Source organism: Neoarius graeffei, chromosome 18, assembly GCF_027579695.1.
Source record: "Neoarius graeffei isolate fNeoGra1 chromosome 18, fNeoGra1.pri, whole genome shotgun sequence".
In the NCBI taxonomy this organism is placed as follows: domain Eukaryota; kingdom Metazoa; phylum Chordata; class Actinopteri; order Siluriformes; family Ariidae; genus Neoarius; species Neoarius graeffei.
In genome coordinates this window covers 21,296,181-21,321,828 of record NC_083586.1, presented here as the reverse complement: position 1 = coordinate 21,321,828, position 25,648 = coordinate 21,296,181, and the positions used below count along the sequence as shown (strand labels likewise).

The 25,648-nt window shown below is 40.6% G+C and overlaps 1 protein-coding gene across 1 annotated transcript in view; it reads left to right on the top strand.

Annotated features, from left to right (window-relative positions):
* Positions 1-2,722: 2,722 nt before the first annotated feature.
* Positions 2,723-25,648, top strand: part of LOC132866649 (transmembrane protein 94-like) — a 34,925-nt gene continuing 11,999 nt past the window's right edge. The window contains exons 1-16 of the mRNA XM_060899436.1: positions 2,723-2,795; positions 5,015-5,211; positions 5,393-5,544; positions 7,344-7,446; positions 9,656-9,742; positions 9,854-9,970; positions 10,944-11,048; positions 11,495-11,641; positions 13,167-13,446; positions 15,750-15,923; positions 16,248-16,350; positions 16,609-16,754; positions 19,533-19,690; positions 20,510-20,621; positions 25,333-25,427; positions 25,511-25,610. Of these exons, the coding sequence (XP_060755419.1) occupies positions 2,723-2,795; positions 5,015-5,211; positions 5,393-5,544; positions 7,344-7,446; positions 9,656-9,742; positions 9,854-9,970; positions 10,944-11,048; positions 11,495-11,641; positions 13,167-13,446; positions 15,750-15,923; positions 16,248-16,350; positions 16,609-16,754; positions 19,533-19,690; positions 20,510-20,621; positions 25,333-25,427; positions 25,511-25,610 (2,149 nt within the window). The remainder of the gene's footprint in view (positions 2,796-5,014; positions 5,212-5,392; positions 5,545-7,343; positions 7,447-9,655; positions 9,743-9,853; positions 9,971-10,943; positions 11,049-11,494; positions 11,642-13,166; positions 13,447-15,749; positions 15,924-16,247; positions 16,351-16,608; positions 16,755-19,532; positions 19,691-20,509; positions 20,622-25,332; positions 25,428-25,510; positions 25,611-25,648) is intronic.

Below are 25,648 nucleotides of genomic sequence, written 5' to 3'. Positions count from 1 at the left end.
AACTCAATGCAAGTTGTCAATAAATCCTATAACTTGGTTCATGAAACACGCTTACAAAATATTTTCACTGTGAATATTTATTGTGTAATGGTGCAAAGTGAGAGAGAGAGAGAGAGAGAGAGAGAGAGAGAGAGAGAATAGCCCTTAGGGCAGAGTCTTTAGTCCAAACACTGTGGAAGCAGTACCAAACCACGCACCGCCCGTGCGCTTTCCAAAAACAAAAACAATCCCGCCAGCAAAAATAGGAAAAAAAAGGAGCGATCTCACCTCTTCAGATGTTGGTTTAAGTCTGACAATACATTCCTCAAAAAGGGCGTAGAAGAACAAAGTAATCCATCAACGTGTAGCATTCAATTTATTCCGGACCATTAAAGAATTCTGGAGGATATCAGAATGTTGGCGTACCGGCTTCCATCTACCCCCATTCATTCCTCTTTCCACGTCTTTTGTTTTATGCTACTGATTAATAATCAAAACTTTATGTGGCTAATGCTACAGAAGAAGGGGTTTATGCGCATGCGTCTACTTCTTCTATTGTTCTGGTGTCTCCGATGGGACCATCTTACAGCGCACATAGAGGTGCGGCATGTGTATTGCATCGTTTTCAGCAAGCGCTGCGTTGCCATATGTACCTAAAATTTTACTGATCCGTTGCCCAAGTGGACGCGATATTTAAAAAAAAAATCTCGTTGCCGTTGTTGTGTGGATGTAGCCTTAAGGCCTCTGCATGCTCTTGCGACAAGGCTTTCGCAGATAGCTTTTCGCAGACAGTTGTGATTTATTGTTGAGCGGGGATAATAGGCGTGCGCGATGTTATTCACTGGCACAACGCAAGGGGGCGCGAAGTCGCTAGGAGTAGTTGGTGGGTGTGGTTAGTGGAGTGTTTATCCTCCGGTTACTTATAATGACTAGAACTTTTTTTTTATAATGACTAGAACTGGAGTCGTATAGATGTATGTACTTCCTCAATCAACCGCTCTTCATGCTGCTCCATCTTCGCTCGTGTTTTTAAAAATGCCACTCGTGAAAACAAACCAAACCGGGAAAGTAGGGAAGCGGAAGTGCGTGTACAGCGGACCATCAGAGCCCTCTTGTCTGTGGCGCTGTCTGCGAGGCTTCTGCGGTGGTCACAATTTTTGGGAGGTGCGCGCAGAGCGTCTGCGAAGGTGGGGGGGCTATGCAGACATTGTCTGCGATGCTATCTACGAGTACTGGGTTGGCAGCATAAATTGGTCTTTAGTCAAGGGACCTCTGCATTCTGGCTCTGCTGACTTGACTACCATGTTCATGGCAAGGGTGAAAAGAAGAACTGAAATTGTACAGCCTGTTATAATTCCCTTCTTGAGCCGATGCCAGTCTGATGTGCCAGACCCAGCAGTGACTCTTAACTTGAAGTTGCTGTAATAGTCCAGGATAAGGTCCTTAATTTTCCTGGGAACATGGTGCTGAAGCAGAGCAAGCTTGATGAGTTTGTGTAGCATTGATCCATATGCATTTGCCAGGTTCAGCCACAAAACATGTCGTTGCTGCTCTAGTTCTCTTTCTCATAAATATCTTTCAGTTATAATATACAGTATAGCATTGCAAACATCCAAGTATTTTAGCATTATTTAATTTTTGTACTTATCACTAGGTATACATGAAATTTAGTTTATATATATATATATATATATATATATATATATATATATATATATATATATATATATATATATATATATAAAAGCAAAGCAAAAAACACTATTTATTTAGTTATTTATGTATGTATGTATGTATGCATTTATTTATTTATTTATTTATTTAGGCTGCCTGGAGCAGATGTTTTTTGCATCATTCTGTGCATTGGTCCAGTATACACTGGCCAGGAGCTTTACTGATCACCCTATGTGCAGCTAGCTTAATCACATGCCACGCCTTTGATCAAAACAGGTGACACACAATCACACCTGGCACATATGACACACTCACAAGAGTCCAACTGCCTGAAATCTTCCAGAGAAGCTGTTTTTTTCTATAATTAATTATAAAAACTGAATGTTCACGGCACTCTGCTTAGAGGAGGCCGTTGATGAAAAATCATAAAGAACGGGTAAAGAGGGGATACACAGTGAGACAACCAAGGGGCCAAGGCTAACAATCAGCATGATGCTCCCACCACCATGCTTCACAGGGTGTTTGTTAGGCTACCAGCAAATGTAACACTTTTTGTCATGTTCATTTTTGGTCTGTTTAAACCAGATAACCTTTTCCCCAAATGTTAACATTGGCATCTTGGTTGCTTCTCTGAATAACTCCCTCTTCAGGTTATCCAAGGTTATTTGGGCTATTCAGGAAGGCCAAAATGTTTCCTTATTAGGGTTCCAAACAGACAAATTTGTCGGAACTGTGCAATGAACAAAAGTCTGCTCATTAGTGGTCCTAGTGCAAAATGTATAGAAGCTTGATAAAGCCTGTTTAATTTTTATTCGGACCCCATGCGCTTAAGATTCAAGAACGTATCACTGACGTAAATTAATTAATGTACAACGTAGGTATTTATATTTTGTTATAACTTTTTACAATCAATGACAATGATAATATAATATTCTGTGTACATAACTAAATATACACACTCTTCTCAACATATTCATACTTGATCTTCCTATTTGGTTGCCATAGTGACAGCACAGCTTTGATCAGTAGCTGTGCTCTTTTGCTCCTCCTCTTGGCTGACCTGGTTGCCATGGCAGCTCTTCAGCAGCTGAAGATGTTGGAGATGCCGCGACGAGTGGAAACATTGCTGAATACTTTACAGGGTAGCGTCTGGATCTATGGACACACACACACACACACACACACACACATAGGGGATCGTAATAAATTTGCTAATGTACAAAACAGTTTGTTTAAATTCAGCAGTAGTGTACAGATTTAATGTAGAGGTTTGAGTCAAACCCTAAGTTATTAAATAGATGCAAACAACTGTTTTTTTTTTTTAAATAATTATTTTAGAAATAATTTAGTGTTTTCCAGTGGTGAACTGTTACTATTAGAGCTGGGACTTCAGCTCAGCCAAAACTTAGCCAGACACATCAAAAAAGCACCAGGACAAAAGATTTTGCAAGGGATTTGCAGAAGGGTGCCAGGTAGCTCTGTTGTGTTTAGCTGTTGATGTTGATTTTAAAAGTAACTAAGTGAATTATATCAGGAAATGCATACTTACAGTAAGTCTGAGTGAAAAATACTGTGGTGAGTGTGTGTAACCGACTATAACCAGTCAGTTACTCTCCTAATAACTAAAAGTCTCTGTGTGGCTAATAAATGATGCAGAGGAGGTGAAGAGTTGATCTGTCAGCATTTATTCTGGAAAACAATGAATGACCAACACACAGAGACAGGGGAAAGAATTCTGGCATCCCCCTTTCCAGACATCCCAAGCACGGTTAAAATAAAAAAATATATACTATATTAATGAATATTGTCCATGCAGGATGCACGTAGCCAGCTTACCCCTTTCCAGACATCCCAAGCACGATAATGTCCACAGGTGTGTTAGACTAATTAGCACCCCATCAGAAACAATAGTGGAACCATTAATGGAAGCCAACAAATTAACATATTTTACAATAAAGGGATTTGAGGAAGTTCACAACCCCTCCCCCCCCCCAAAAAAAAAAACTTTATTCAGATGAAATTATGACATTGCTACATGTGTGTGGAAGAAGAGTTTAGAGACAGAGTTCTTAGTTTCTCGGTCATTAGCCTGTGCTACTTGCTCTTGGTAGCACTGGCTTGACCACTAGCATTGGCCTTCGGGAAGGCCAAGGGCAATAATTGTTTGGTCCCACCCACTGTAAATCAAAATCTGATTGGTTAATTCATCTGTCACTTCCAACATAAACATACACTGCCATGGCCTTCTGTCCTAGCAATGAAGTCCCAACCAATGAGTGAGCCAGCTCTTCTCTGCCTAGAAACAACAAACAAAAAAATCTCATTGGATAACTCAATTTTAATGGTTTTAGGACAGTACCCCTTTCATTTCTGAAGTGAATTTGATCAAAAATGAGGCCAAATTAGAATTAGAAGAGAATAATTATAATGAAATTGTGAAAGAAATTAAATATAACATTGGAAATGCTAGGGCGGCACGGTGGTGTAGTGGTTAGCGCTGTCGCCTCACAGCAAGAAGGTCCGGGTTCGAGCCCCGTGGCCGGCGAGGGCCTTTCTGTGCGGAGTTTGCATGTTCTCCCCGTGTCCGCGTGGGTTTCCTCCGGGTGCTCCGGTTTCCCCCACAGTCCAAAGACATGCAGGTTAGGTTAACTGGTGACTCTAAATTGAGCGTAGGTGTGAATGTGAGTGTGAATGGTTGTCTGTGTCTATGTGTCAGCCCTGTGATGACCTGGCGACTTGTCCAGGGTGTACCCCGCCTTTCGCCCGTAGTCAGCTGGGATAGGCTCCAGCTTGCCTGCGACCCTGTAGAACAGGATAAAGCGGCTAGAGATAATGAGATGAGATGAGATTGGAAATGTTGATATGTTTGGGCTAAAAGGCCCTGACATGTCCTCTCTGTTGTTTTCCCATATAAACATGTGAGAGGTAATAATAATATTAATATCACTATGACTTGTACAATTATTATTAGTAGTAGTGGTAGTACTAAAAAAAAAAAAAACGTCAAAGTCCCTCCCTGTGCCAGCACCTGGTGTTCCAAGGCAGTACTAATTATCCCAGTACTAACGAGGCCCTTAAGGCACACAGGGCAGCGCCAATCTCTGTTTCCATAGCCCTTGGCCTCTCACCTATTACACAGCTAGGGTTACAGTGGGAGGCTGGTCCTCTGGTAACCATGAGAGTTTGACACCCTACTCACATTTGTATTGCAGATGGTACCATTTTGATAATGGACTTTGGTGTGACCTGACCATGAGTAGAACTCACAATCTCCTGATCAAGAGGCAGACATGCTAACCACTAGGCCAGCTCGTAGTAGTAGTTAGCAGTAGTTCTAATATAAAATTCTTACTTGCTGTAGACTTTTTGCTGCATCCACCTTCTGACTGGCTGAAAGACACAGAGGACCTATTCGTTCCCTCCCTTCCTGCTGTGACTTTACAGTGGACATACCGAGACGGCCGATTGGTTAACTTACCCGTCAGTCTCCTCGTAGAAGGTGACATCATCTCTCTGCGTCCAGGCAGCGAGGCCCCCACTGAGCTCAGGGGTATCCAGGTCAGCACACATAGCTCAGAGTTACTCAGAGTATAGCGAGACTGGTCAAGGATACAAAGAGACTAGTAGAAGCAGACGATTGTTTTATTTACTCAGTTTGGACATGACAAAGTATATTTTAAGACAAATCAAAGATATTGTATCCTTCCTTCAGCTTTGTCTGTCCCACCCCTCACTACAGGAAGAAGAACACGTCATCCTGTCTCAAAGCGATGTGTTCAGTCATCTCTCAAGTCCTCCATCCCCTCTAGATCATGAAAGGTCACGACCCCACCGTTTGCTCCAGCCTCAGCTTTTCAGGGTCACTCGCACTCCAGCAGTTGAAGTAGTTCAGTGAGTTGATGGAAATGTAAAATTTCCACTCCATACATACCATGTCCAAGAATTGGCTTAAAATGTTGATGTCCGTAGTGTAATGATCATCTGTGCTTCCCAGGAGATGAAGGGTTCACTTTCAAGTCTGGTTTATCCAAATCTCAGGTGTACTTTCTTTCAGGGATTTCATTATCAGGGATCAGAATCTGGGTCTTAATCTCTGTTTTCTAATTTGTAACAATTCTATATAATCAGTGATAGAAGTACATACTGTGTTCGGAATTCTAACACTCTAATGAACTGTACATGCTAATTCATAATTAGCATAGCTTGGCATTTAACTATCCTAACCAGCTTTCGCATCTAGCAGAGGTTGTAAAAAGTACTCAGATTCTTTTCTCAAGTAAACATCGAATAATTATCAAAATAAATCCTCTGGTAAAGGTTGAAATACAGCACAGCTTCAAAATCATTCAAATTAAAGGAGTAACATACTTAACAAGTGTTTCCAGGCAAAACAAACCTCGCCCGGGAGCACTTCTGATGAATATGAAGGAAAATATCATGAAAAAAAATAGGTACCCTATGGGTACATGTGGCTACTGCTTATAAATAAAATTGTTTTCTGATCCCATGTCCATACAGTAAATATAGCATATATATTTACACTATGAGGCAGTAGCCACAAAAATGAAGCGTAATCCAAAAATGAACAATTTAAAAATCACAGAAGTAAAATATACCAAGTGTCTGTACTTTATATTATTCTACTCTTACCTCTTACAGTTTTCAAAACTGAAACCTCCGAACCGAGGCTGATATACACACACTTTCGCCATGACTGAAACTCTTATTTCCTGGAAATGGCCTGGCGCTAGAGCTCAGTGGAACGCACTTTCCCTCTGTAATAAGCATAAACATGTCTGAAAGTGATTTCTTTAGTCTAGTCCATTTATTTCGAATGGTGAACCAAATTGTATACACTCACCGGCCATTTTAATCGGAACATGTGTATGCGCATGTGCAGTGCGCGATTGTTACACTCACATTCTTACAGCATGATGACGTAGTGGCTAGCGCCTCTATATGAGGCAGTAGACACAACAAAAATTATTTTGACTTTTTTAGTGACCTTGACTGGATGACCCTCAAAATGTTGGAGGTTCTATTTGAGACCAATGCCCATCTATCCTGAAAGTTTCATGAAGATTGGTCCAGCCATTTTCCCATAATATCGTTTACAAAGAAACAAAGAAACAAGCAAAGAAACCCCACCAAAAACAATACCTTGCCCCCGGTGGACTCCATCCTGGGCGAGTTAATAAGCTATCTCTTTAATTCATTTACTTAAAGATTCATCAACAAATAAAAATGCTTCAGATCAAACACTGATTTTAGTTACTGATAGCTTTTTTGACCAAGAAACCAAAACATAAGTGTGTAGCTTATAACAGCGTTACTGTTAATCTCTTACATGCTAGCTAGCTGACTACACAAATGAGCTGAATGCTAATAGAAATACAAAGCGTACGTAGAAAAGAGAGATTACAGTTATGAAAAGGTATGAAATCGAAAGTATTAACATTTGATAGGGAAAAAAAACAATGAAACATGAAACTTGTTCGCTGATTATTTCTGGTTGTCTTCATTCATTCACTGTGTTCCATCCTAATATTGATTATATCAAGCACATTGATAATAAAATACGCAAATTTGTATCGTCCTATTAGCTAATGATCTTGCATCATTAACTCTAAATAACTGCTCCATGTTTTATGTTGTCAAATACTGTTGCTGTTTTTCCCGCCTGTGTTCAGGAGGTGTTTGGAGCTTTCTCAGCACAGACCAGTCTCCGTGTTGGATAATGAACGCTTCACAGTCCAGATGTTACTCGAGCGAGGTCCTGTTCCACTAGCTTTGGTGAGTCTGGAATTTTATTTTTCATTCATTGCTAATTAGAAATCGTTGCACAATTAACAACACATAATGTACTCTACTTCCGAAGTGTTTTTATGTGAATGCTTTCATTTCATAGCTGAATAGTGTTTTGTGATGTGCATTCTGAAGTGTTTTATTCCTCTTATACTACAGCAGTATGCCAATGATTCAACTTTTTATTAATAGACAAATAGAAGAATTAAAGAGCATTTTAATTTATCTTTATAGTTTATCGTTACACTTAATGTTATCAGAAAAACAAATCCACAAAGCAAATATAGTCACTTCACAGCAGCTGTCCACCGTCTTCTGCATATACAAACTCACAGACACCTGTGATTGGCTGGTCTTGCTGTGATTGACAGGGCAGACAGCGTATGCCCCTCCCGCCCAGACAGTATGGACTTGCAATCTCTGGATGAAAAGGCAAACGGTCTTGTACAACCCCAATTCCAAAAAAGTTGGGACAAAGAACAAATTGTAAATAAAAATGGAATGCAATAATTTACAAATCTCAAAAACTGATATTGTATTCACAATAGAACATAGACAACATATCAAATGTCGAAAGTGAGACATTTTGAAATTTCATGCCAAATATTGGCTCATTTGAAATTTCATGACAGCAACACATCTCAAAAAAGTTGGGACAGGGGCAATAAGAGGCTGGAAAAGTTAAAGGTACAAAAAAGGAACAGCTGGAGGACCAAATTGCAACTCATTAGGTCAATTGGCAATAGGTCATTAACATGACTGGGTATAAAAAGAGCATCTTGGAGTGGCAGTGGCTCTCAGAAGTAAAGATGGGAAGAGGATCACCAATCCCCCTAATTCTGCGCCAACAAATAGTGGAGCAATATCAGAAAGGAGTTCGACAGTGTAAAATTGCAAAGAGTTTGAACATATCATCATCTACAGTGCATAATATCATCAAAAGATTCAGAGAATCTGGAAGAATCTCTGTGCGTAAGGGTCAAGGCCAGAAAACCATACTGGGTGCCCGTGATCTTCGGGCCCTTAGACGGCACTGCATCACATACAGGCATGCTTCTGTATTGGAAATCACAAAATGGGCTCAGGAATATTTCCAGAGAACATTATCTGTGAACACAATTCACCGTGCCATCTGCTGTTGCCAGCTAAAACTCTATAGTTCAAAGAAGAAGCCGTATCTAAACATGATCCAGAAGCGCAGACGTCTTCTCAGGGCCAAGGCTCATTTAAAATGGACTGTGGCAAAGTGGAAAACTGTTCTGTGGTCAGACGAATCAAAATTTGAAGTTCTTTATGGAAATCAGGGACGCCATGTCATTCGGACTAAAGAGGAGACGGACGACCCGAGTTGTTATCGGCGCTCAGTTCAGAAGCCTGCATCTCTGATGGTATGGGGTTGCATTAGTGCGTGTGGCATGGGCAGCTTACACATCTGGAAAGACACCGTCAATGCTGAAAGGTATATCCAGGTTCTAGAGCAACATATGCTCCCATCCAGACGACGTCTCTTTCAGGGAAGACCTTGCATTTTCCAACATGACAATGCCAAACCACATACTGCATCAATTACAGCATCATGGCTGCGTAGAAGAAGGGTCCGGGTACTGAACTGGCCAGCCTGCAGTCCAGATCTTTCACCCATAGAAAACATTTGGCGCATCATAAAACAGAAGATACGACAAAAAAGACCTAAGACAGTTGAGCAACTAGAATCCTACATTAGACAAGAATGGGTTAACATTCCTATCCCTAAACTTGAGCAACTTGTCTCCTCAGTCCCCAGACGTTTACAGACTGTTGTAAAGAGAAAAGGGGATGTCTCACAGTGGTAAACATGGCCTTGTCCCAACTTTTTTGAGATGTGTTGTTGTCATGAAATTTAAAATCACCTAATTTTTCTCTTTAAATGGTATATTTTCTCAGTTTAAACATTTGATATGTCATCTATGTTCTATTCTGAATAAAATATGGAATTTTGAAACTTCCACATCATTGCATTCCGTTTTTATTTACAATTTGTACTTTGTCCCAACTTTTTGGGAATCGGGGTTGTACTGTATGTTTATGTTTCAGTGTGTATCAGGCGTTTCATGTTGTGTATCTTACATATGAGTTTTTAGATCATGCAAAGGAAGTAAGGTTGGCTAACAACTAAACAAAGTGATTCTTGTATAAAAGTTTTTTCTACCAAAACTAGATGGTGTTGCTGGTCTTGAACACACTGCGCTACGTTCTGGGAGCTCCTGGAGTTGGACCGTGGCATATTACACTACTGCAGCTACCAGTACAACACACACACACACACACACATATATTATGACAATCCTCTCTGTGTTATACATTATTGTCCATCATAAACCCTACTATATGATGCACTCGTCCTGCTATGCTGTAGGTCAATGGCATCCTGCCGCTTTTACCCCTGACCTTCCCGCTGCTCTGGTTCTTGGTTGGAATATACGGCGAAGTGCGAGTCCTCCTTCAGCTGGACCCTCAGCCAACGGCCTTGTGGGTAAGCTCCAATTATCAGTCGTGTTGTTCACATGGAAATGTTTAGAAGGTATCCTAAAACATCTCAGGTAACTTACCATAGACAGTAATTTTGTCGACGTAAACATTTTGTAACACATAACTGAAAAATCATCATTATGCCAAAATAAAAAAAGACCCTTGAAAGGAAACTACAACCGTTACACCATTACTGTTTATCTAACATTAATGGAAGGTGTTTCCAGTGTCAAAGGTAAAACTGTGGGTTTCTGACAGGTGTTTACACTTTATTGCATTTTTACCATGACAGAATAAGCGGGGTGAGGTATTGTAATCAGTGCGGTTTGTTTGTTTATTTGTTTGTTTGTCTGTTTGTTTGTGTGTCTGCCTGTTAACAATCTAGCGTCTAGACGGTTGCACTGATTGACTTCAAATTTTCAGGGTAGGTGGGCAATGGTCCATAGATTACCTGATTAAATTTTGGGGGTAATCAGGTCAAGGTGAAGGTCAAGGTCACCACAAGGTCAAAATGTCATTTTCCATTATAACTCAAAAACGATTGCCGATAGACAGATGTTTACTCTTATGAGCATATAGGAACTCCCATATGGCCTTTGATTTGGCACCATTATATTTGACCTTGAGTGAGTTTCAAAGGTCAAACTCAATTTTCAGAGGGCTGTAACTTGAAAACAGTTGATGGTAGACAGATATTTACCATTATCAACTTATAGGAAGTGCCATATGGGCTTTCATTTGACACCATGACCTTTGACCTTGAACGACTTTGAAATGTCAAGCCCAAGGTCATGGATTTTCAGAGGAATGACACCTGATGATTGAGAAATATTACCATTATCAACATATAGTTATAAAATAAGTGCTGCCGGGTGAGGTTTGTTTTGCTTGGCAACACCTGTTGTGTATAAATTTTGTTTTATTCAGTGTCAGATGTGAAAAATGTTATCGACTTTGTTGTTGATTTTGACAAACAGGAAATGTGGAAGCTAACATGTGGAAAGTTTCTCGCTGTGCTTTTCGGACAATCTTCAGCGCTCTGTCACACTGCGAGTCTGCTGCACAACCTAGGCTCTGTTACTGTAAGTGTGTGTGTGTGTGTGTGTGTGTGTGTGTGTGTGTGTGTGTGTGTGTGTGTGTGTGTGTGTGTCAAAGTCATTCAAGTGTGTTCCTGGTCTAGAAAGCTAGACTTCCCAACTGTTATAGGCTCCCACATCTCATGTTTCCTGGTTGGAATTCTGCTGAAATGCAATGAAACAAAGTCTGTAATCAGGTCCTAAATTCTAGTTTCCTTGGTACATGTGAAATAAAACACTTTAGGACATGCTGAAATAGGAAAATAATAAACTTTGGTTGCTAGCAATAACTACACTTCATCACACCATGCCATGGTTGAGTATTTTCCTTTAATAGCCTGTGTTTTAATTAGATATCCAACATTTTTTTTTTGTATTTGAAAAATAAACAGTTATTGCTTGTGGAAATTTGGATCTTTCTGGATATTTGTGTGTGTGTGTGTGTGTTTCAGGTGTTGTGTTGTGTCGATAAGCAAGGCATCCTATCCTGGCCCAGTCCAAACCCAGAGAAGATTTTATTCTTTAGTAAGACTCTGTCCTCAGAGAGAGAGAAACAAAAAGAGAAAGACCGAAAGAAAACCAAAGACGACAGCTCCAAGGTGTTTCCACTTTATATTAAAGCTCATTAAATTGTGTGATTCGAGTCTGTGATTGGAGTCTGTGATTCAAGTCTGTTATTTGAGTCTATGATTCAAGTCTGTTGTGTGAGTCTGTGATTCGAGTCCATGATTCAAGTCTCTTATTTGAGTCTGTGATTCGAGTCTGTTATTCAAGTCTGTGATTGCAGTCTATCCCTATGTCCGAAATCACTCACTCGTTCGCTACTCCCTACTCACAATATAGGGAATTACTATATAGAGGACTATATAGTTAGCTCATTGGTAAAATGTAAAAACGCTTTCGGGCACTAGTCCGTCATGCTGGTATTTACGTCATTACTGTCACACAATTAAAATGTGCTAGATCAGTCGGCTAGTGGGTTTTCAAAATAATAAATACATGCATGTATTTTTGTGATAAATACATATTATACTGAGCGCATCTCCCACATTAATCAATACAAAGTACTTTGTGTCTGTTGCATCTTTCAGTTCTCTTAAATCAAGGTCGAATACTTTCTTCTTTGCTGCTGCTTTTTTTTAATCAAATTTGAGGCTTTTGATTAATTCCTTGCTCTGCACTGTAACTTTTATTCTTGTATTTTATCTGTCTTATTCTGTTTTAGCTTTTTTCTATTCTCTTATTATTTTTAATTGTACTTGAATGTCCATTTATAGTGTGTTTCTTCCTCTGTCCATTCACCCCAACACACTTTTTTTTCTTTCAGAATGACTGCAGTGCATGATGGTATATATTGCTTGGTTAGTGGCCATCGGTTGTACACTATTTTTCATGATGCATTGTAGGATACTTTGAGTGCACTATATAGGGTGTAATAATTTTCACAATACATTCGGACAGCACTACAAAATTGCAAACTCATTATATAGTCTACTATATAGTGAGTAGTGAGTGATTTCGGACACAGTCTGTGATTTGAGTCAGTTATTTGAGTCTGTGATTTGAGTCCATAATTCGAGTCTCTTATTTGAGTGTGTGATTTGAGTCTGTGATTCAAGTCTGTGATTCGAGTCCATGATTCAAGTCTCTCATTTGAGTCTGTGATTCAAGTCTGTTATTTGAGTCTGTGAATCAAGTCTGTGATTTGAGTCTGTTATTTGAGTCTATGATTCAAGTCTGTGATTCAAGTCTGTTATTTGAGTCTGTGATTCGAGTTTGTTACTTGAGTCCGTTATTCAAGTCTGTGGTTCGAGTTTGTGATTCGAGTCTGTTATTCAAGTCTGTGATTTGAGTCCATGATTGGAGTCTGTGATTTGAACATGTCATTAAGTAACAAATGAAGTTATAACACATATTAATTATAGCTAAATGACAGCATGTTGATAACATCCTGAACTAACTAAAATTTGCTTTCAAGCCTCAGTTCTGAATTTAACCAGTAAACAGGTTCGTTAAGCTGCTGTTCATTAATTTTACTCACGAATGGCCAGTGCAATGATGGACTTAATGTGTTCTGTTGACTGAAATATTGACATAAATGAATGCTTTCTGTTGGTTGATTAGCCCCGCCCCTTCTGTGGTCTGGAGATGCTGAGCCTCTCGTTGGACCGGGCGCACTTTGATGATACTCAGGTGCAGTTTGATGACATGCAGTGGGAGCGCCACGCCTCTTCTCTACGTCCGCTCGGTTTGGCCATTCAGCTGCTGCTTGGTGATGCCACCATGGCGACACGCATGCTCCGCCTCTCCGATCACCTTACCCATGCTGCACTGCTGCGCACACGCCCACCCTGCCAGCCAGTTCGCCCACCGTGGGGCCTCTGCCAGATCCCAAAGATTTTGGGTAAAAAAAACAAATACATTATACAAACAAATACATATTCAATTCTTCTCAAAAGTATTAACAACATGTAAATATAACAAGATTTACCAACAAAAATGAAAAGCAGAAGGAAATAATTGTAATTTAAACATTTGCACCACAGCTACAACTTTGTTGAAGGAAGTTTTTTAATTTGTCCATTTTTCATAGAAAATTTCAAATTTGATTTTGGATACATTTGCATAAATATGATTTTTCTTTGAACCCTTTCCTGACGAGTTGATAATCATAAACACATTGTCTTTTGTCTTGAACATAAGACTACAAAATGCAGCTTGTCACATTAGTGAGAAACAGCAAAAAACATCAACTCCTCTTTTACTTACAGTTACAGCTTTACCTCTGACTGTTACAAAACACTGACACTGGAGTGTTTCATGGCACTGTTATTTATACAGTCCTGTGCAAAAGTCTTAGGCACATGTAAAGAAATGCTGTCGACCGAAAATGGCGTAAAAAATAATGAAATGAAATGTTTCAACATTAAAAAAATACTATAAACAGCAGTAAGCTATAATAAATGAAACGAAGTCAATATTTGGTGTGAGACGACCCTTTGCTTTAAAAATAGTAGTCTGAGGTCCAGTGAGTGCAGTTTGATGTGGAAATGAGCTGTAGGTTTTACTGAGCATCTTACAGAACCAGCCACAGTTCTTCTGGACACTTTGACTGTCACACTCACTTCTTCATTTCGCACCAAAACCCAGCAGCCTTCATTATGTTTTCTTTTTTCATCTGAAAAGTGTTCTCTTGTGTAATATGCTGCTCAGATACAAACTTTTTTGTTGTAGCATTTAATTTTGTGCTGGAAAATGAACGTTTGGACTCTAAAATGTTTTTTGTACTGACTCGATAATGTAGAAGTCATAAAATCGAAATCTATAACAAAATTTGTATGAAATAAAAATAGGGTGCCTGAGACTTTTGCACAGGATTGTATATCTTTATGGGGCGCCGTTTGTAAAGCATGTCCGTGCTGAAAATTTCAGCAACATTTTGTCACATTTAGCTTAAAACAGTGTTTTAAAAATGGTGTGAATTTTTCAGACTCCCCTTTTTGCACATTTATAACAATATTTGTCATTCATTCATTCATTCATCATCTCTAGCCGCTTTATCCTTCTACAGGGTCGCAGGCAAGCTGGAGCCTATCCCAGCTGACTACGGGTGAAAGGCGGGGTACACCCTGGACAAGTCGCCAGGTCATCACAGGGCTGACACATAGACACAGACAACCATTCACACTCACACCTACAGTCAATTTAGAGTCACCAGTTAACCTAACCTGCATGTCTTTGGACTGTGGGGGAAACCGGAGCACCCGGAGGAAACCCACGCAGACACGGGGAGAACATGCAAACTCCGCACAGAAAGGCCCTCGCCGGCCCCGGGGCTCGAACCCAGGACCTTCTTGCTGTGAGGCGACAGCGCTAACCACTACACCACTGTGCCGCCCCCAATATTTGTCATCTTAGAGATATTTTAAATAGTTATATCTAAATGTTAAATGTTACAAATAAATGTTAAATGTTAAACCTAAATGTAAATATATATGTTAAATTTAAATATAAATATAAAAATTAAATCTAAATGTTAAAAGTAAATGTTAAATCTAAATGTTAAATCTATATATTAAATCTAAATATTAAATCTAAATGTTAAATCTAAATCTAAATGTTAAATCTAAATGTTAAATCTAAATATTAAATCTAAATTTTAAATCTAAATGTTAAAATATCTCTAAGATCATTTAACATTTATTTGTAACATTTAACATTTAGATATAACTATTTAAAATATCTCTAAGATGACAAATATTGTTATAAATGTGCAAAAAGGGGAGTCTGAAAAATTCACACCATTTTTAAAACACTGTTTTAAGCTAAATGTGACAAAATGTTGCTGAAATTTTCAGCACGGACATGCTTTACAAACTGTTTTAAGCTAAATGTGACAAAATGTTGCAGAAGAATTTTCAGCACGGACATGCTTTACAAAAGTTTTCAGCACGGACGTGCTTTACAAACGGCGCCCCATATATCTTTAAATCATAAATATCCATTGTGTAAAGTGGTGTTTTAGTGCTTTAGTGTTTAAGATGTTTTTATACAAATCTATAGTGGACTCAGACTCAGAAATGCTCTGTGAACATAAGCTCCATTTAATTCCCTATTAACCTGAAAAGCAGTAAAGCTCCATCACCCAAATTACTTTTGCATTTTGCATGTGTGTGTGTGTGTGTGTGTGTGTGTGTGTGTGTGTAGGGTTCTCTCCTTTGGCCCAAGAACCATTTCAACAGAGGATGAGCGTGGCTGCTTACACCTTACCCACAATCCCTTGCTCTGGAGAGCCAGGGGTGATAGCCCCTCCCACTGTTTCCATGAGACGCCTCCCGTTCTCACATCTCGTCGCCCTGCTGGTGCACCATGCACACACTGGTGATCACATACACACACATTTTCATATCACACTTCTGAGGACCTTCCATTGACATTAGTAAAGCTAATGAATATTATGCAAACCCTAAATCCCAGTTTTAATCTTGGTATCCAAAAACAAACCACTTGGGGACCAGCGACATGTTTCCACGCTGTCAAAACTATCAGAGATTCCTACACTTATGGGAACGTTTGGTAAAAGTGGTTATATAGTCCTGTCTTTGTGGGGACATTTGGTCCCCATATGCCACACACACACTTTGGAATTTAAATACCCATTATGTTAGCTCACACATAATTGCATGTGTTTACTCTGGCTTCCAGGTGAGTTCCAGCTGTTTTCTTATGGCTCTGCTGATGCTGTCCTCAGCACATGCTCTGAATTCTGGGATGGAGAAGACCTCCAGACCCTGACAGACTCAGACAGGTCAGAATCACATGCTGTATAAAACGTGTCTTCGCACACAGTTCAGGTGACACTTTATTTGGATAGAAGCTCAACATGCCAACAGATAATCAGTTTGTCTATCTTTCAACAACATGCAATAAAATTAATAGCACGCTTTTAATGTTAACTCATTAACAAATTATAATGACCTTCAACAAAGTACCTGGAGATGTTTATCGGTGAATTTATGACCTGATAAAATACCATCATTAATGGTCCTGAACTTGTGTTGTGTAGAAAGAAGGTGGTGGATTTTTACCAGCGCTCCTGCATGGCAGGTCAGTGCGTCGCTGTGTCATTCAAGCCACTGCTTCAACCTTATGATCCTGCAATAGATGGGATGTGTGTAGAACTTCCACCGAGTCTGAGCAACGAAGACGCAGGTTTATCTCTCTGATACGCTAATGACAATACGGTAGACATAACAACACCATAAATAAATCTGATTTTCATATCAGCACAGGATTGATGATATAATGAGATAAAATATTTATGCTAAAAAACAATGACTTGTGTGTTGACTCTATCAAGAAATACAGCGCCCTCCACAATTATTGGCGCCCCCTTTAAGATATGTTCTTAGGCTTCTAATAAATTCATTTTTTAAAAATAATATAGGACAACAATGCAAAAAAAGAGAAAAATCGAACCTTTAATTCAAGTGCATTTATTCAGTGGGAAAAAAAATCCCACATTAAGAAATAATTATTTTACATGAAATCATGTGTGCCACAATTATTGGCACCCCTGATGTTAATACTTTGTACAACTCCCTTCTGCCAACAAGACAGCACTTAATATTCTCCTATAACATTTCACAAGATGGGAGAATATAGAGAGAGGGATATTCAACCATTCCTCTTTGCACAATCTCTCTAAATCATCCAGAGTCCTGGGTCCTCTCCTATGCACTCTCATCTTCAGCTCACCCCACAGGTTTTCAATTGGGTTGAGGTCTGGGGACTGAGATGGCCATGGGAGGAGCTTGATTTTGTGTCTGGTGAACCATTTTTGTGTAGATTTGGCCGCATGTTTAGGGTCATTATCTTGCTGAAAGACCCAGTGACGACCCATCTTCAGCTTTCAAGCAGAGGCCACCTGATTTTGATTTAAAATGTCCTGGTATTTCAAAGAGTTCATGATGCCATGCACCCTAACAAGGTTCCCGGGGCCTTTGGAAGAGAAACAGGCCCACAGCATCACCGATCCTCCCCCATACTTCACAGTAGGCATGAGGTGCTTTTCCGCATACTCCTCTTTTGTGATGTATTAGAGTGTTTGTTGCCAAAAAGCTCTATCTTGGTCTCATCTGACCAAAGCACACGGTCCCAGTTGAAGTCCCAGTACTGCTTAGCGAACTCCAGACATTTACGTTTATGCTTGTAAGTGAGAAAAGGCTTTTTCCGTGCATGCCTCCCAAACAGCTTGTTGGCATGTAGATCGCGCCTGATGGTTGTTATGGAGACTTTGTGACCCCAAGATGCTACTCTTTGATGCAATTCTCTAACAGTGAACTTTGGAGAACTTTTTACTTCTCTTCCCATCCTCCTCACTGTGCGTGGTGGCAAGATAAACTTGCATCCTCGTCCAGGCTTGTTTGCCACTGTTCCAGTTGTTTTAAACTTCTTGATTCCTCTGACTGTAGATATGGGCAGGTGTAGGCGAGTGGCTATTTTCTTGTAGCCATTGCCAGACTTATGAAGGTCGGCACACATCTGCCTTACTCGAATGGTGTGTTCTCTTGTCTTTCCCATGTTGAAGAGTGGATAAGAGAAATAGGCCTCTGTGACACATCATATTTATACCCCAGGGAAACAGGATGTGATGAATTACTAATTAAAGGTTCCTAACTCTGATCAACTTTATAAACTACAGTAGAAATGACAGAAATGCTTTAATTACATTTGTTTTCTAGGAATTGTTATGGGTGCCAATTATTGTGGAACAGGTGATTTTATGAAAAATAACTATTTCTTAGTCAGGGATTTTTTTTTTAATTCACTTGAGTTAAGGGTTACATTTTTCTACAATTTTCAGTGTGAGATTATGCTTCTGCAATAAAAATTGAATTTATTTTAAGGCTTTTAACATATCTTAACCAGGGGTGCCAATAATTGTGGAGGGCACTGTATCTGCAGTGGTGTTATAGGAGAATAATCAATAATATACAGCTCAGCGGTACCACCATGAAGTCTGTACTTCCCCTTACACCAAGACAATTTGCTACCACTTATGATTTTTTAAAGATTTCTTTCACAACTTCATGTCACTTTTTATCTGCTTCTGGTTATATTTATTGTCGTGAAAAAGAAGAGAGATCATTGATCCATGTGCATGAGGTTTATTGAAAGGATTATCCAACAACTCGACTGATAGATGACATCGAAAGCCAGAGAAACAATAAATGCAACACAGAGTGATTGGCAAGACTTCGCAATGATGCAGACAAATGCATGAGTTTATTTTTAAATATATATGTAAATACTTGAACAAGGAAGTGAGAGAGCAAGACTAGAACTCAGGAGACAGTGACCTCTGGTGGTGGGGAAGGGCCAATGCTCGGGGTTCATCCGACGTTTACAAACGTGAGAGGAAAAAGCAGGTGTTAATATATTCTAGTAGTTTCTGTACACAAATAATTTCATAATTACATTGTTACTGGGTGGCATGGTGGTGTAGTGGTTAGCACTGTCGCCTCACAGCAAGAAGATCTTGGGTTCGAGCCCAGTGGCCGACGGGGCCTTTCTGTGCGGAGTTTGCATGTTCTCCCCATGTCTGTGTGGGTTTCCTCTGGGTGTTCTGGTTTCCCCACAGTCCAAAGACATGCAGGTTAGGCTAATTGGTGGCTCTAAATTGACCGTAGGTGTGAATGTGAGTGTGAATGGTTGTTTGTCTCTATGTATCAGCCCTGCAGTGACCTGGCGACTTGTCCAGGGTGTACCCCGCCTCTCACCCATAGTCAGCTGGGATAGGCTCCAGCTTGCCCGCGACCCTGCACAGGATAAGCGATTATGGTTAATGGATGGATGGATGGATGGATGGACATTGTTATTGCATGTGTGGCAGATAATGGAGTCATGTGAGAGTGTGTATGAAAGTATGAATAATGAGTGGTTAAAAAAAAGCCTTGTCCTTGACCGTGTGCGTGTGTGTGTGTGTAGAGGATGTGTTTTTGTCTCCCCTGAAGCAGCAGGTATTCCTTGGCCTGGTTTCTTCTCAGTACCAGGTGAGACCTGACATGGTCCGACTCATCTCTGTACTGGACAGCGCCTGCATTCGCTTCGTTTATTTCTCGAATGAGGAAGAGGTTCGGAGCAAGGTTCGTTTTCTCTCTCTCTCTCACACACACACACACACTACACAAACACAACCATAAATACGCTCTGTTAATCTAGTTGCAGGTCTTTTCTCCAAGCTCCAAAGATCCCTAATATACCACTGCAGTAATACACTGTTTATACCCTCAATTCCACACATTGGTTTATTCTTTTGTGTTAAATAATTAAAGAAACTAAAATATAAATAAATGAAATGTGAAATGGTGGATTTCAGATTTAAAAAAAAATCAAATAACTTGTGGTGATGTTACAGATAAAAAAAAAAACAGTACAGAGACTCGGAGTACTCTGCTTCGTAATATCAGAATTTTCTTTTAGTACATCATAAAACACTCTGTGGCATGCTGCTGTTGTAAAATAATCAACTTTGGCTTTGAAATAATAACTCCACTCATGTCAGGCCCCATCACACCATCCTGAAGTTGATTACTTTCCAGTAACAGCAGCTCCTGAAGTGTTTTATTCCTCTTATACTGCAAGAATTTGCCAACAATTACATTTTTTTTGTTTGTTTATTGAACAACTTACTTTTTTCCATTTTTAGTTGTATTTAATGTTGTGAAACTTCCACAAAACAAGTTCTCCGTGTTACCTGTTTCACCTTATTGACTCCTTTTTCTGGAAATATAAAGGTTAATGTTTTTACATGATTTAAATTTCTGGCTTTTATGCTTTGTGTTAGCATTTGATAATGAAATAAAACAATTCACAAAGGTGGATTACTGAACTCATTCTCTCTCTCTCCCTCTCTCTCTCTCTCTCTCTCTCTCGTGTGTATGTGTGTGTGTGTGTGTGTGTAGGTGTTTGCTGAAAAGATGGGATTAGAGACTGGGTGGAACTGTCACATTTCTCTGCAGTCAGAGTGTTTCCCTCTCGATCCAGAAAACATTCATATAACAGAAAGAGAGGAAGGTATGAGATATACACACACTTATAGACTTATACACTGACACACCTATGCACATACACACATACACTTATACACTAACATGCTTACACACATATAATTACACACATACACACACTCGCACATTTATACACATACACTAACACACACACACACACACACACACACACACACACACACACTTACACAGTTACACACATAATTACACATTTACACACAGACTTACACACATACACTTCACACTTACACACACTCACACACTTCAGACTTCTGCAGTTATAGACACACACACACACACACACACACACACACACACACACACACACACACTTACACAGTTACACACATAATTACACACTTACACACAGACTTACACACATACACTTCACACTTACACACACTCACACACTTCAGACTTCTGCAGTTATAGACACATACACACACACACACACACATTTATACAATTACACACATAAACTTATACACTTACACACTTACTGTACACACACATTTATACACTAACACACACACACACACACAATTACACACATACACTTACACATTTATACACTTACACCAGTGGCGGCTGGTAGTCTTTCAAACAGGGGAGGCTGGTCGGTTACGATATTTCCAGATTTTAAAAGAAAAAACACATCAATTTTGCCCATACTCTTGCCTCTGATCTGGCTGATTGTTGGCAGGGTCACAAACTGTGAAATAACAGGTTCTTTTGGCCCATTAGCCTACTGTCCAATATACATGATGGTGGTGTTGGGGGGGGGGATATTTTAACATTTTATATTTTAAAATTGTGGCATGTTGTTTAAAAATTGATCATTATTGAAAGCAGCTCTTTGTCAGGAACCTCAGCAGTAACAGCAGAGTGTTCTGGAATAGGCACAAGCACTGACCTTGGGGAGCCAAACATAGAGCTGGGGGCCACACATTTCATTCAATGACACTTTCCCTATATTTTACTTATTTTGACTGAGAAATGTTTTACTGACAATTTTGATAACCCTTCACTTTTAATCCAGGTCTGTAGTGTGAAATGTTCTCGGCTGTGTTTTTGTTTAAAAATGTTTTCCAAATTGTAGCTGTGTTTAATTCATATCCAGAAAAATATATATTCCAATATAATATACTCAGCATAAACATTTTAAATAGATTCTATATTTTTGGTCCATCCATGACATATTACTAAAGTAGCCTATTTACTGTTGTTGATGTGGGTCACTTGCTGTTAGCCAATTCACTTTCTCGTACCAGGAGAGCTGAAAGGAACGAGTATTATTCCCTACCTTTTTCACCAAGTCAATTTGAGGCGGTGATCTACCCTGCTCTTTAATTTTAATTTTTTCCTCGAAAGGAAGACTGGCAAATGGCTTCGCCAAAATTAAATCAGCAATGCTTGGCATCCGTGCGCAGCTTTCTTGCTAGCTGACTAGCCCCCTCAAGTTCAAGTTCAGTCACTCAAATAAACGACATTTCTGGAACTAAGATAGCAAACTTGACAACACTATATTTACACTTTATTTACAATGAAAATATATACAAACTAAAAAAGCTGGTAGAAACCGTATGTAATGAATGAAATCGAAATGTAAGCTGATCTCTTACAATACACCACAGCACTTGCGAATCCGCATGGGACTGAACTGAGATTCACCGCTGCCTGTCTATATTTGAAACGAGCTGTCAATCAAAGAAAATATCCGGCCGCTTTCACCAATCACCAGTCTCCTCGCGGAAAGCTTTGCCATGTCCCTCCCACTGTGAGGCTGGGAGTCCGTGGGGCAGGCGTTTTCGCAGTATTTGTCCAATAACCGTCTTGCATTTTGAGATTGAAAAGCGCAGAGCTCCCAAATGCCATTGAAGTCCACTGAGGCTAGGAGTCTGTGGGACTCCGTGGGCAGGCGTTTTCGCAGTATTTGTCCAATAATCGTCTTGCATTTTTGAGATTGAAAAGCGCATAGCTCCCAAATGCCATTGAAGTCCACTGAGGCTGGGCTGCATCGCGTTGTCACAAGGGGGAAAAACTCACGCACACATTAGGCGAACTGGGGAAAGTTATAACGGAATGATTTCGCACTGTAGTGGGTTGAGCACATATATTTCTATGATTCTGGATCTGAAATAGCAATGTTATAAGGTCGGCTATAACATAAGCCTAGCGCAATTCATCCTACACGATGTTCGTCATTTTTAGAGGAGGCTGAGCCTCCCTCGTTGTCTTAGAGCAATCGCCCGTGACTTACACACTTTTACACACATACACTTATACACCTACTTACACACTTATACACTTACATACCTCTATTGAGGTTTTTCACCTGACGTCACAGGGTCACGTGACGCCCCGGTGTCCGCCATTTTGAAGGTCAAGCTAGCTAATGTCAACAACATAGTAGCTAGTATGTTACTGTAGCAATGTTTACGTTCAGTCATTTGGATGACTGTTAAAACCTTTCAGTCTCAAGTTTTTCCTTTACTGTATTTACTGGTTTACTGTAATTATGATCCGGCAGCTATTTACACCGGATCCAGTGTAAATAGCTGCCGGAGCGCGCTCCGGCTTGCTCCCCCTCAAATTAAGCAGCGCGCTCCGGCTTGCTCCCGGAGTGCTCCGGCCGAGGTTCCGGAGCCCGCTCCGGCTTGCTCCCCCTCAAATTAAGCAGCACGCTCCGGCTTGCTCCCGGAGTGCTCCGGCCGAGGTTCCGGAGCGCGCTCCGGCTTGCTCCCCCTCAAATTAAGCAGCGCGCTCCGGCTTGCTCCCGGAGTGCTCCGGCCGAGGTTCCGGAGCGCGCTCCGGCTTGCTCCCCCTCAAATTAAGCAGCGCGCTCCGGCTTGCTCCCGGAGTGCTCCGGCCGAGGTTCCGGAGCGCGCTCCGGCTTGCTCCCCCTCAAATTAAGCAGCGCGCTCCGGCTTGCTCCCGGAGTGCTCCGGCCGAGGTTCCGGAGCGCGCTCCGGCTTGCTCCCCCTCAAATTAAGCAGCGCGCTCCGGCTTGCTCCCGGAGTGCTCCGGCCGAGGTTCCGGAGCGCGCTCTGGCTTGCTCCCCCTCAAATTAAGCAGCGCGATCCGGCTTGCTCCCGGAGTGCTCCGGGAGCAAGCCGGAGCGCGCTGCTTAATTTGAAGGGGAGCAAGCCGGAGCGCGCTCCGGCAGCTATTTACACTGGATCCGGTGTAAATAGCTGCCGGATCATAATTACAGTAAACTAGTAAATACAGTAAAGGAAAAACTTGAGACTGAAAGGTTTTAACAGTCATCCAAATCTCATCTCATCTCATTATCTCTAGCCGCTTTATCCTTCTACAGGGTCGCAGGCAAGCTGGAGCCTATCCCAGCTGACTACGGGCGAAAGGCGGGGTACACCCTGGACAAGAGTCATCCAAATGACTGAACGTAAACATTGCTACAGTAACATACCAGCTATGATGTTGTTGACATTAGCTAGTGCTAACAGCTAGCTGCTAGTACACTGCTACAACACAGACACCGACCCTAATAATACAGTTCTTGGTCATTGCCTGGTAACAGCAAATTTATAACGGGCCATGTCTCAACAGACTAAGAAGTTATTTCAATGACATTTAATAACATTTTGTTTATCCTGAGGACCGAAAGTAAATGAAAATGTGAACAAACCTTAGCTGTAATAAGATGGCGACCACCGGCTCCAGGGACGACCCGCTGATGTAGGCATGTTACCCAGCCTGACACAAAATATTTGTAGGCATCCAAACTCTTATACGCTTTCAGATCAATACCTGTGTATGGTGATGGGTTTTTAACGACATAGGTATACAGATCATGTGGGCCGAAGTCAGGTAAAGACGAGGGCTTCGTGTACTTCTGTACATCAGTGAACAATCCTGGTGGAAGCAGGTAAACGTCGTTCTCTAAGCCTGCTAACCTCAATTTTTGCAAATACCTCTCCCTCTGCTCGCCCTGTAAATGCCCTACGTCGCTGGATAGTGAAGGTGTTTTCTGCATCTCGCTCCTTTTTCTTTTATGTTTTTCTTTTGTCGCCTTCCTCGCATTCAAACTGATTCGAGCCGTGACGTCCAAAATGGCGGCCTCACATGACTTGGTCACGTGGGTGAAAAACCTCAATACTTCTATAATTACACACTTACACATATACACTTACACACTTGTACACTTATTACCATGTCTCAGTTCACATACTTCCTTTAGTACCCTTCCGTGTACACTGTGTACTGTGCACACTGTGCACTTACTTGTGTAGTGCATGAATTTGAACAGGGTCATCTTGTCTCAAATCAAACACAGCTAGTTGTACACTTTGTGGAAATGACCAATACAAAATCACATTCCACACACATCACAAAGGCATGGCTGTGGAAGAAGAAGGTGTGTCCCGTCTGTCCAATAGAGAATGTGTGGAGAATTTAGAAATGAAAAATATGACAGCGACGACCGTGTACTGTAGCACATCTTAAGACCTGTTTGCAGGAAGAATGGGACAAAATAACGCCTGAAATCTGAAAAACATACAATGAACATACAATTTTTAACATACAGTAGCCCTAATATACCAATTATTATTTGTAGTCATATTTCCTCCTTCCTTGAATAACGATCCTGTGGGGAAAAGATAAAAGGGACATTTTGACCGGAAAAGATCCTTTGAGCTATGTTTAATTGATTGATTATTTTTTTTAAAAAGCTTTTTTATTTGAATCATTTTCAGAGGAATCTCATCTGATTGGGGAGTGTGTGAGAGAGGAGGCAGAGTCAAGGTCGATGGAGCATGAAAGCACGTTTCTGACTGAAGATTTGAACAGGGTACCACACACACACACACACGCACACACGCACAAACACACACACACACGTTGTACCTAGTTGGTATTTTGGGTGTTTTTCAGGCTAAGCTGCCCAAAGGTATCGAGAACGTCCGTCCTCACCTAGAGAACATCGATAACGTCCCACTGCTGGTCCCTTTATTCACAGACTGCACATCTCAGAGTACACACACAAATCTATTTCTGTATTAGAATATTAAT